The sequence below is a fragment of the Pelobates fuscus genome, chromosome 1 (assembly GCF_036172605.1).
Source record: "Pelobates fuscus isolate aPelFus1 chromosome 1, aPelFus1.pri, whole genome shotgun sequence".
Lineage (NCBI taxonomy): Eukaryota > Metazoa > Chordata > Amphibia > Anura > Pelobatidae > Pelobates > Pelobates fuscus.
The window spans coordinates 55,853,291-55,867,132 of NC_086317.1; the positions used below are offsets into that span (position 1 = coordinate 55,853,291).

At 36.3% G+C, this 13,842-nt stretch overlaps 1 protein-coding gene across 3 annotated transcripts in view; it reads left to right on the forward strand.

Moving 5' to 3' along the window:
• The window catches only part of CADM2 (cell adhesion molecule 2), a 1,213,566-nt gene that overhangs the window by 930,664 nt on the left and 269,060 nt on the right, over positions 1-13,842 (forward strand). For all 3 annotated transcript variants that reach the window (XM_063448670.1, XM_063448687.1, XM_063448678.1), the window contains one exon: positions 5,368-5,517. In XM_063448670.1, coding sequence (XP_063304740.1) covers positions 5,368-5,517 — 150 coding nt within the window. The remainder of the gene's footprint in view (positions 1-5,367; positions 5,518-13,842) is intronic.

Here is a 13,842-nt window from a genome sequence, read left to right on the forward strand (position 1 = left end):
TAAAAAAAAAAGAAAAAACATATTTCCTGACACCAATACTAATAATCAGACTCCAGTTAGATCATGCACACTCTTTAAGTTTTATTTTTGCATTATCCGCTTTGCTAAGAAGACATCAAGCTATTTATAATAGTATCTGTTGAATATGACAGCATAACTTCTCTAGACTGTGAATTCCAGATTTTTTTATTCCGCTTTCTGTAAAGCAGCTTTTCTGAATCTCTTTTCCTCAAGTTGAAAATGAATACTTTTTTTGTCATTTGTAATGATCTGTTAATGTACGTCACAGTTTATAATGTTCTTGCTTATATTTATATTTTTCTAGATTACTAAAATCTTCCCTTACCTCTGTTGTCTGCTTCTGTAGAATTGTCAGGTCTATAATGCCTTTTTTATACATTGAGCGGCTAAAATGTCATACATATTTCTATTATTGTCCTACTGTTGATATAGCACACTACAGTCAATATTCCACAAGTATGTAAATAAATAACAAAAGCTCTGTATAATTACCAGATCTATGGTATGGTCATTAAGATTGACCAAATAACAACTTCCATCCCTCTTTTCCTGTTTATTTGTCCCTAATAAAAATGAACTGGTAAGTAAGAAATAATTAATTAAATACGTTTTTGAATATAAATATAATCTATATTTAAAGAACACTAGCATTAGGAATACACATGTGTATTGTTACAATTTAGTGCCCTGTGAAGTGTTTAAGTTAACTTAACTTTTCTCCCACGCTGTGCAGCTCAGTCCGTGGCTGACCCCACCTCCTTTGCTAAAATCATTGAGATCTCTGATCTTAGCAAATCCAATGCTCTCCCATCGAAAATCGTTGGGAGGCCATGCACGGCACATGCTGTGCTGCGCCAGTCAGATTGTCTCTCTCAGACCATCTGTTATAAATAGTGGAGTATCACTTCACTATTTTGGGGAAGCGCCTCTAGTGACCGCAGGGTACTTAGACCACTTCATTGATGCGAGGTGGACTAGGTGCCTATAGAGTCACATTAAACAATGTTAATTTTTTATTGTCTCTAGGTTTAAATAATAATCTGCGTATTTAAGTCAGTGTACCCATGAAAGTGTATATATTTTTTTTTATCTTTTTTAGAGAACAGATATTTTATTTTTATTTTTTCACTCATAATTTATTCTTAGAATTATTTTTCAGTTGTAGCTGGTTAGTACATACTCATGTATATAAAAACAGAGTTGTATATTTAGAAATCTATGATTGAGAAAAGTAACTTAATTTTCCCCCCAGCTCACTTAGAATAGTTTCCACTAGTATAATCAAATCTAATCTGATCTAATCTAATCTAGAGTTTTAATCTACTTTTGGAAACCACATGTCATGTACTACAAGGAATGCATCACTGTTTCAATGATGGAGATTTTACAGGTTTTTCACTTAATAGTCTCACTGACGGATGTTCTATATATATTCTACACCTATCTACATTAAGAAAATTAAAGACTTAAACATATTTATATTACAAAAAACATGCAAGAATAAAACATTGGGACATTTGGTTATTTCCAGTATCTGGGTCAAATTAACACTTCCTGAGTGTCCCTTCAATGCTTTCTTGATAGCAAAAAAAGGGAGGGATCTGCACTCTCATCACCTGTAGACCTTGGTGCACTGTACCTAGGGCTGGCAAACCCCTAATCCATATAGTAACAGCAAAGTAGTCCAGGCTCTCAACAGTGTTGACCCTCAAAGGCTTTCATAGGCACCCTGCAATTTGCAGAGGTAGATTTGGACACTTGAAGAGCTTGTAGTAAGGAGGCAAGAATTCCCAGTAAACGGACGGTCTGATGAAACTTAGCATGATTAGGTAATTATCAAGTAATTTTACCCACTTAGAGGGATTGTTAATTATCTCTGTTTCAGCATGCGATTAATGTAACTTTTAAATTACTAGGAGTAGATCCCATTTGAATCTAACATCTAAAATCTTTTTCGTGTGTACGTTTTTTTAGTAAGGAATAATAACTACTATTAATAATAGAATAACAACTGGGCTCATGCATTGTGATCCACAATATAATATGATACCTTGTAGGGTTATTTTGCACTTTTATTTGTTATAATACATAATATTGTATATTGATTGGTTGCTAATTGACTTTATATGGATTGTTAGAGACACCCTATATTTTAGTGGTGTGTGCACTGTGGTGTTAGCTTGATAAAGATCCCTGAAGGGATCGAAACATTGCTGTGTCTGTCCTGTTTTTCCAATAACTCTGCTGATGTATGAAGACCTTGAGTGTCTGGACTACTTTGCTGTTACCTTCAATGTTTTTTATGACTTTATGACTTTCTGTCATACACCGTTATTCACTAAAGTGAAAATTCAAAGTGAATTTCAAGTGTAAAGTCAAAAGAGCTGAAATGGAAATTCTTTAATTTAGCTATGCTTCCAGTTCAGCTACTTTGGCCTTAAATTGGAAATTCACTATGAATTTACTTTGCATTGTCTCTTCAATATATATATATATATATATATATAAACCGGGTTGACGGAGCCTGCACGGGAGAGAGGGCGGAGGGAAAAACCAAAGGCTTCTGAAACACAAAACAAAGAAATTAGCGGTCAACCCAAAACACACTAACACCACAAGGGAGACCTATAGGCTGGTGTTGGGAGGCAAAACGGATCCGATTGCCCACACAACCGATAAGACAAATTTGGAAGAAATAAACTGGACATGGACGCGGTGGGGGGGAGGGGGGTGGGAGGAGGAGAAGAGGGGTACCCGATAGCCCACACAACCGATAAGACAAATTTGGAAGAAATAAACTGGACATGGACGCGGTGGGGGGGGGGGGAGGAGAAGAGGGGTACCCCTGGCATAGAAGACAGGAACAGACAGCCACAACCGAGAACGACAACTCGCCCCTATCCCACGACAAGGGACTACCCTATAATATACGACGTGAGCATAGGGGAAGCATAAATGCACAATCCAGGGCCCCGAGAAACACATAGTAACAAAAGGTAACCCCATACTGCAGTAGCACACAATAGGGCCACACAGAAGAGGGGCGGATGACTAGCTATCAAGCATGTGGATTAGAAAGTCTCACAAAACAAGATACGACACTTACACAAAGCTACAATCATTTCTCAAAACCAGCGGTGCAGGAGAAAGTAGCAAGCCTCGAAGAAAATGATACTGAATAGCTACACAATGTGTAAATTGCATAGTAATAGCACTTCAACAATGCTAGCTAGACATGTCTAGAAATGTACATATGAGAAGTTATTTGTTTCAATGTTTTACCATACCATTTTGACCAAATGGCTTTGCAACTGACAAACACAAGACCGTGTACGACTACTTAAATATGAAAATAAAAATAAAGATTGTCAAAAAAAAAAAAGGAAAAAAACTAACAGGGACGCAGGCTTTGATACATTACCGTAACCCAAGCGAACATTGTATGTTTCACCGATGTCTCTACCCTTGTTTAGTACGCATGTCTGTAACCAATCTGCTTATCCTATATGTACACTTTATTACTTGTAACCACTGTACTAAAACCTTTCAATAAAAATGAGATTGTAAAATATAAAAAAAAATATATATATATATATATATATTTATATATATCGCACAGTTACAAAGATAGGTTACAAGTAAAATACCTTTCTTTTTTTAACAACGTATTAATTTAAATATATCAGTAGTGGTAGATCACAAAGTTACTAATAGGGCTATTCACTGAGGAGATAATGAAAGGGTGAATTCATTGTGAATTTCAGATTGGTCAGAATAGACAAACTGTATACATTCTCTTACTCAGTTATGCTTTCATTTCAGGTACTTTGGTCTTACATTTGAAATTCCCTTTCAATTCACTTTGTATTCCCACTTTAGTAAATAACCTTATAAGAACTCTCAAATAGCACTAGACTTGTGCATTCAGTTTCAAATTGTGATTTGTCCAAATTTTTGCTGATTAACAGTTAGACTGCATTCTGAAAGTCCAAATTTCTATAAGGGCAAATAACAAAACAAATGAAACAGACAATAGATGAACAGTTTGTTTCATGATTTTGAGTTCTGTCAATGGCACCAAAAAAAAAAAAGATATTATTGATGGGGAAAAAAGATGATGATTTGGGGAAAGCTAGGATATGTTGATTTTATTCACATGGACACATGGACAAATCCAGATTTGACCAAACCATGTTTTGGCCAAAACAAACTTTTTTCCATACACAAGTCTAAACATCACCTCTAAAAGACACACCCTCAAAAGTTAAGTTGCTTATTCATGGGTCTTTGAATTTCTCTGAAGTGTGACTTCAAGCCTCCTATTTCTATAACATCTGTGACCTAGCTCAGATGTGAGAAACTGCATCCCCTAGATCAGGCATAGGCAACCTTTGGCACTCCAAATGTTTTGGGCAACACTTCCCATGATGCTTTGCCAGCATTATGGGTGTAAGAGCATTATGGGGAATGTAGTCCACAACATCTGGCGTGCCAAAGGTTGCCTATTCCTGCCCTAGATATTATTGCATTACAGTTCCTATCATTCTCTGCTTGACACATGATAAAAGAGAAGCAAGGCAGTTGTTGTCCAACAACATCTTGTTTGCTCTAGTTAACCACCTAGTATGTCTAATAGACTTCGATACCATAAGCACAAACAGTGTGTTGATTAGGTTCAGAGCTGGATCCGGCCATTTTAGAGAATTCACTGGTACAATGTTCATGCAAGCTCCTGTTTCCTATGCCTACACACGCACTGCCACTGGGTTAACAGAAATAAAAGCAGCTCAGAACAGAAAATCCTTGTGTGATAAAACAAACCATGATTTGTTTCACGGATCCAGCAAAGAAACAATGAGGTTTGCTACCCTTTCCACATTTTAGTGCACTGAAAGCAGACCCTCTTACTCTAAGTGGTGCAGAATAATGTTTGAATAATTAATAATAGCTAATCTTGACATTTTACTACAAAATACATTTTATATCTATGTTAAATTCATGTGTTACTTTAAATGAGAAAGGTGGCAGTATGTTTTTTTTTTATAAATACTAGATAAACTTTATAGATTTAGATGAATAAGGTATCTAGACATGAATAATTTTCTTAGATAATTTTGTCCCTTATCAGTATAGAATATAAGCAAAAAAAGTGTTGACTCTAAAATTCAAAGCAAACACATTGTATAACAAAGACATCTTATATAAAGGTGATTGCTTTTTCTTAGTTTCCAGTGAAATGTTTTCTTTTGATTTGTGTCTTTCTCATCCTGTCGCATGTTAATGCTTTATACTCTGCTTTATAAGTCTCATGCTCATGTCAGCTGTATTTTCTAACCCTCCCTCTAGCAAGCCAAGGGCAGTTTCCTGTCACGCACAATGCTACAGTCATTGAAGGAGGAACAGTAAACTTGACCTGCAGAGTTGATCAAAATGATAACACCTCCCTCCAGTGGTCAAATCCAGCTCAACAAACCCTGTACTTTGATGACAAAAAAGGTATGTTCATTTATATTCTAATGCTGTTCGTTGCTGTGTGACTGATTTTACCTGTGTTATTCCGTGGGTATAATACACTAGAATATTTCCACCTATTCATTCTGTCTTTTTTTTTTCTGTTATATCCAACAAATATGAAGAAGGTTTTCTAACTGTTGAGTTGTGCCGTGCATACAAAGACCTTTTACTGTGCTGCTTTGTAGGCCATATGAATAGATTTCTCTCTGCGCTTGAGCTGTGAAATACTTTGCCCGATGTCGAGGTATATACCTCATATTGAGAATTTGTACTTTGCACTACAATACGCCTGGTGGTGAAGATTGTGGTTCCTTTTTCTGTCAATAATAAATGCTGCAGTAAGTGTTAAATGAAAAGCTTGCATGCACGTTCTCAGAATGCCCGAAGGTCCGCTTGCTCTGACAATGTGAAAAATGTTCAGATAAGCTAGATAGACTTATATTTCAACATTTTTAGTATATTCCAGAAGACATGAATAGAATGTTGGATGTTTTAATACTAATTTCCACTGAAGTCTGTGAAATAAAAAAAATCGGAAAAAAACAAACTCCCGTTCATTTTAGCCAAGGGGTTTTAAAAATTGCTTGAACATTAAAAAAAGTTCTATTAAGCATTTCACACAAGCCAGCATGGCATCTGCTGCAAAGTTGATTCAAATCATTCATTTTGATTAGATAAAATGGTGTTAATGCCTTTCTCAGACACTTCTCACATAACCATTTACTTCCTTTTTTTTTATCATACTGTCAACATTGATCTTTAATTCTTTCTTTCTACCTTATGAAATATTTGTAGAAAAAGGCAATGCATGTATTAATAATAAGCACATTTTTTCAGTGTTGAGCTGTATGTTAGAGACAAATAGAAATATGTACATTATTTAACATGCACCTGTCATGCACATATGACAAGGCTGCACTTTGGAGAGAAAAAGCTAGAGTAAGAAATGCAAGTAAAAATCTAAATTAATTAATACTTCATTACTCAGTTTTTTCCTTTATTTATTTAAGCAACATCATAAGGGACTACATTAAATCTTGATATCTCAATACATTCTTTTATTTATTCACCAGACTATTCAACCCATTTACTGCCAAGGTCAAAATATTTAAGGCTTAAAGGGAAGATCCAGGTTAAAAACGCAGGATTTTGATATACTGGAACAAGACACTTAAATTATAAAGTATATATTGTTATAATAATTCTTTTAAATCCATAGCGTGATAGTTCTCCAGCTAACTTGGCCCACCTCATTTTTCCTCAGCCCAAACTTGAACATGCTGTACAGTGTCCTATCAGATGTTTCTCAAAAATAAACAATGTGGACACAATGAGTGCATTTGCAAGCCATAAAATACATGTATAAAAAATAATAAATAATAACTGCTGCACATTTTGCAAATTATATAAAAATATATATGTTTTGTGCTAAAATACTTCCAAATATGCTTTTCTAAGTCTTGTTTCCTTCTATGAAGCGCTATGTGAGAACATTAATCTCACACAAGTGGCTGCTGGCAGTGCTACTCATTGACATTTGCAGAGAATTAAAGTAACACTCTGGTCACGTTAACAAGTTTATCTAAATCAAGTTGTTATGGTGCCAGAGGCCTCCAGGCATTTTCATACCTTAAGGGCTTAAACTGTTCTCGAATGGTTTAACCCCAAAGACTGCAGTGCCGGGGGAATATTTTATTAATTCAGGGCTACTGATTGACTTATAGAGCCAGCTGACCACTCTAGCCAGTCAGCAGTGCACCTACCCAGCGGCACACTGCCCTTCATGAAACTCCATTTCAGAAGCTATATGTCACTTGTGGAACTGAAGATCTGGTGCTGAGGCAGCCACAGGGGTTAAACTGTTTAAGAACGGTTTAACTCTTTAAAGTAAGAAAGTGCCTGGGGGTCTCCTGGCACCACAACAACATAATTTATATGAAGTTGCTTTGGTGACCGTAGTGTTACTTTAGCAGAGCACAAGGTAAGACATTCTAAAGTAGACATTTTTTATTCTGAACGAATCACGAATAGATTCTAAATAAACCTTTTTTATTTCTTTTGAACAAAATGTGCAGTAACACTGTGTGAGTTATAAACAGAGGAGGTGTATCTAGGCCTGCAGAAATAGAATGCTTTAACTACTAAACAGCAGAAAATTGACCAATAACACAGCAATGTCATGATCTACGCACCAAAATAGTTGCATTGAGCTGAGGTGACTTTGGTGCTTAGACGGACTTTCTAACATTTATTGGTAATACCTTCTTCATAGTGGGTGTATAAAAGACAACATCAGGGATTCTTAAAATCTTAAATCAAGTAACTTAATTGAAATATTTATGTTTGTTTGTTCGTAATATAATTTTGGAAATACTGGAGAAGCTTAAAAATATGGAATATTTGCATGGAATATATGCAGATATTTTTAGGAAAACGTTATAAAATGCAAGATTGCAATAAAATATGTGTAATCTAAAATATGTGTACATCCTTTGTGGTTTAGCTGGATTGTACTGCCTGCAATAAAGGTTTGAGGAATAATGCAAAGGCCAGGGGGTCCGTGTGTAAACCTGTCACATGTAATTTGCCACGGGGAAGAAAGGAGGTGATATGTTCAGTAGGAGCAAAATCTTTTTGGGGATTGATATGTGGTTCAGAAAAAAACATAGTTCCACTAGAAATTCCAAGTGTGTGAAGACCACAAACGGAAAGGTCCACAGGAGTCGATTAATTACCTTTTCGGCATCTCGAGAGATCAGTCATTTAGAGGTGTTTAAGTTTTGCATACCAAATTAGATTTACCCATCTTGTTGTGTTGTCAGCTGCTTGTCTATTTGTAATAAAACTCATGGTCAGGGTATATTTAATTTTTAACTATGGGATCAGTCTATTTGCCATGGCATTTATCATGTTTTTTAAATCTACGTTCAGAAGGGAGGTAGGATGGTAATGACCAGGGTCACTGAGGTCCTTGTCTGGTTTCGTGATGAGGCATACATTGGCGGCAACCATGTCAGGGGGTAGTTTCTCTCCTCAATGTATTGCATTAGAAACCACACTGAGGAACTGTTTTGTAATATATGGCCATAAATCTATCTGGCCCAGGGCTTTACATGGCTTAATGGAGCCTAAAGCTGTATCTAGTTCCTCAGTCGTGATCTCTGCTAACATAGCTTCCCTAAACACCTGGTGAAGAGTCAGGAGAGGTAAGGAGTCCAGAAAATGACTTGTGAGCTCCAGGCATTTGTATTCCTGCAATATTGTTGAAAAAAACTGCCCCAATCGCCTTGTGTGAATAACTGAGAAGGCAATCAGTGGTGTGTATTTATTCTGAAAAAGACAATGTCTTTAACATTTTTAAGATGTATGACTAATAAGGAGTTGGCTTTCTTCTGTTTTTCATAACATTTTTGTTTGGCCCACCTAAGGGCTTTGGAGGTGTCTGAGAAAGTAAATTGTTTCAAGAGATCACTGTCTACATTCAGTTGTTTCAGGGTTTGTTCTGATAGGTTTTGTTTATGTAATGATTCTAAATGCTTAAGCTCTATTATGTCAGTGAGTTGTTTGATACTATTTTTCTTGAGTGAGGATTCAAGACTGAATAATTTGCCCTTAATGATTGATTTGTGGGCTTCCCAAAGTGTGATTGGTGAGTAGAATGAGGGTGTAAAGTAATTAGTGATGTCCTTTAAGATGTCATTTACTAAGGACTTATTGTGCAGTGAAAGTAGGTTAAATTTCCATGCCCAAGGGTTATGAAATTTTGGGGTAGTCAATGTTAGGGAGATATTTTCATGGTAAGGCCAGGTTATAGACACAATCTTAGAGTTTGTAACCATGGAACTACAGTTGGGGAGACAAGAAAGTGATCAATTTGCGAGTAAGAGTTGTGTGGTTGAGAGTAGAATGTGAAATCCAGTTTGGATGGGATGTTGTGCCCAAAATATCCAGAAGAGTGTGGGAGGTAAAGAATTGAGAAAAGGTAGTTTAGTTCCTAGTTGGCCATGTATCTGAAACTCCTGTGTCCTATTGTCCACAGTCAGGTAGCAGACTTCATTACACTCCCCCAAATTAATTACATGTGGACAGTAAAAGAAGAGAGGTAGGCCAAAAATGTTTGCCAAAATGCTGAGTCTGGTAGTGTGGGTGTGTATATGGGAACACTGGTTGTGTCAAGTTTCTCTGTTTATCTGTCAGGGAGAGGAAGTGGCCTTGAGGATCTACAGGTGTAAGCACATCAGTTAGTGAACAAGATGAAAGCAGGACTATGGCCACTCCTTACCCCAGATCAGACACCATCATGTCTTAGCACATTTAACTTCTCACCTCTCCCCTCTTCCCCTGCCATTTCTTTTTCTATCCTACTACAGATTCCAGTGTTGGAGACCACCTAAAACTTCTCATGATACCACTTGGGCTGAAGTATGTCTAAATCAATGCCAAGGGCCTTAATACCCCTACCAAGAGGCATAGTCTTCTTTGTTAGGCACATCATTGTTTTGGGAGAATAGTTAAAATAATGAGTCATGGAAAACATCTCTAGATTGCTGAAAACTAAAGTTTGGATTCTCTTAGCAGAATAAGTCTTTATTCTGCTTACTGAATAACTGTACCTCTATTGAAGTATAGTAGAAAAATATCAAAAACATCAAAAGTGAGTGAGCACAAAAATCAATCAAATAACACTTTATAAAAATCAGACAGAAAAGTACAGTTCACAATAAAAAACAGTGACATAGCATGTAAACAGAGTAATCCTAACAAATGTGCCAATCTGGCTAACCGAAAGTAGCAAACCAGCTATGAACCAAAAAATCACTAACTGTTGAAATCAGCAATGAAAAAAATGAACTAGTGTCAGTGAGCAAAGGGGTATATCTACTAAATGCTCTCTGCAAACAAAATAAAATCTGCCACCTAAAAGGTTGTGAACTCTGTATACATAAAACAGATATAATATATATCAGCAGTGATAAATCATCAAACTATGCATAAACAATAAATCTGAACTTATCGTCCGTGTCCACAGACTGCACTGGGGACAATAAAAAACAATGACATAGCATATAAACAGAGTAACCATAAAGAAATGTTACAATCAGATATCGTATTAACTGAAAGTAACAAACTAGCTAGAAACCAAAAAAAGAACAATTGACTGGCAAAAGAATATTATAAATGGTACTAGAAATGCTGAAATCAGCAAAGAAAAAAAAAAGTGTCAATGAGCAAAGGGGTATATCCACTAAATGCTCTCTGCAATTGAAATAAAAAACTGCCAGTTGAAAGATGGATCGCCTAAAAGATTGTGAACACTGTATACATAAAACAGATATAATATATATCAGCAGTAATAAATCATCACACTATGAATAAAAAATAAATCTGAACTCATGGCCCGTGTCCACAGACATTTGTACTTATTACATGTGCGGCAGAGAAAGAAGAGAGGTGGGTTGAGAATGTGTGCCAAAATGTTGAGCGTGGTAGTGTGGGTGTGTATAGGGAACAGATGGCAAGGCTGGTTGTGTCAACTTTACCCGTCAGGGTGAAAAAGTGGCCTTGAAGGAACACAGGTGTAAGCACATCAGTTAGTGGACAAGATGAATGCTGGACTATGGCCACTCCTGACCCCAGGTCAGACACCATCATTTCTTAGCCCATTTCACTTCTCCCCTCTCCTAATTGAAGGAGCCAAAGCTCGCCCCCTCCCTGTTCCTTCTTTCCTCTCTTCCCCTGCCATTTCTTTTTGTATACTACTACAGATTCCAGTGTTGGGGTCCACCTATAACTTCTTGTGATGCCGCTGAGGCTGAAGTGCATCTCCATCAATGCCAAGAGCCTTAATAACCCTGCCAGGAGGCATAGCCTTCTTTGTTAGACACATCATTATTTTGGGAGAATAGTTAAACTAATCATGGAAAACATGTCTAAATTGCTCAAAACTAAAGCTTGGATTCTCTTAGCAGAGTAAGGCATTATGTTGCTTACTGAACAACAGTACCTCTATTGAAGACAAGTAGAAAACTCCTATTCAGTAAGTAGAGCGTGCTAAGAAAATCCAGCCTTTAATGTGTTAGTAGATGCTTACCTTTGCATTGTACCATCCCTTTATAATGATATCTTTTTAAGTTTTTTTTTCTGCTGATGAAGTCAGAAGTGATCTCTCAACTTATTAAATTGCAATAATGCATTCCAATACACTTTTTTTTATGTTTGCTGCTCAGTGGGATGATCCTTATATAGCAGTTATTATTACAGTCCCAGAGTAGAAAAATATGTAGCACTAGAGCAAAAATGTGTCAGGACTAAAAGGACCCAAGAGGGGGAAAAAAAGTATGTTTCAATGGTACAAGATGCACGGATTCTGCTTCTATTTTTTAATGTGCAATGTAAAAAATGAGCAGGGGAGATTGCTACAGTACTTTAATTTCCCTAAAGGGAGCTTTAACACCAGCATCTATATAGTGAAGTACCTTGGGGACAAAAGGTTTCCCAATGGAAGGAATTGTGATATTCAGCTCTAGATGCTGTCTTCATTACTGTCTGTAAAAGAAAAATAAAGAATAAAAATCACTCCAGATTAATGGAAAATATGCTAGTCCATTAACTTTCCTTATGCCAAAAACTGCTGGAAACTCTTTAAAATGACAGGAAAAAAATGTATCTAAAAGCATTTATTTTAATTGTATTATCATTAGTTTTATTATTTTAAATATCAAAAGGACTAACTTTTTGGCACATTATACAAATATAGTGGTGATTGATGCCACACACCCTAGGTTTTAGAACTGACTTTCCTGAGAGTTGAACCATCTCTGTATACATTAAATAAAGGTGATAATGTCTACTTTGTGAGTTAATTTCCACTGCCATTTAAAGTGTTATTGTTAATCCCCTTATTTGAATTATAAAGGGATTGTTTATGTTTGTTTTTTGTCTATAAGTTGCACTAGCAAAACTGCAACTGAATGCATAGATTCCTTGATATATTTGTTTTATTTTTTTCTTTGCCTTAATGTACATTCTGGTTTGCTTGATGGATCCAAAGCTCCGCACTTATTTATGAAAATGTAAAATATTATGTTGTGCATCATGTACATATCTCACCAAGTAAGAAGTCATTGGCACATGCTGGGAGGGAAAGATGGTACACAGAAAGGTCCTACTTAAGAAATATAGATACTGTGCAATAATAAATGTTGACATTTAAAATGTAATAATTAAAAAATATATATCATAAGATATGCATATTAAAATAGGTAGATCATGTTTTAAATCTCATACTGCACAGATGGTGACACCTTAAATTAAGTGACTAGGAATCAGGTAGTAAAACAGATCACCTCCATTCTGGATGCCCTAATGTGCCAGTTTGCCCAAGATTAGTGAGTTACGCTCCCAAGCTCTCATATTTATTCATGGCAGCTGAAATAGTTGCCTCCTAGAGCTTTAGCAGCCATTAGTCTTCCTCTAAACACACTATTCTAACAAACTACATTACTCATTAACCTCTACACTATACTGACATTATTCATGAATCCCTATAGTATGCTAACATTCCCCATTACTACAATTCCCTAACACATACACTAATACTAACCCTAACCTAAAAAGGTTATGTAATATAGATGATTAATAATGGTGAAAAATGTTCTAGAGGAAAATATTATTATTTCAGGGTTGTGGAGATATTTATAAAACTCTCCACCTCCAGTCCCCTAATTATTTCTCCAGAATCTTACAATAACATAATTTTCCTATTACACATGGTTCCACTGTCAACGCTTGCAATCATTGAGCCAACATTAGATAACCTGCACATCAGCATCATATTTAATATTTGCAGGGCTAATAAAGCTATAGTATTTAAATAAAAAAGAACATTGTTACATAGAGATATAAAATATGCTTGCAACGCCCCAACAGCAAGTGTAAGCGTAATTGAAGACGTGAATCAACATTTGAAGGCAATTTAAGAAATTTGCACATTTTTTGGTAAAATAACGTAAACAGGAGAAACATATGTGTCTGGACATTAGATATAATAATCTTATAATATAATAGATATAAAAATCTTGCACTTCAGCCGTCACCAGAAGCTGGCAAAGATTTTGTCCATCCTGGTCTCGAAGTCATGTTGTGCGTTCGCTGGGATCTGGGAGCCACGTGGACTCTGCCATATTAGGTGAGTCACCGTTGGTTTCTCTAGCTGTGATGGTCTCCCTTCCCAAACCTGCCAGGTCCCAGTAGCCTTTTAGGTGTGGACCGGGATCACACCCACCGGTCCAAGAGGGGAGGGGCAGG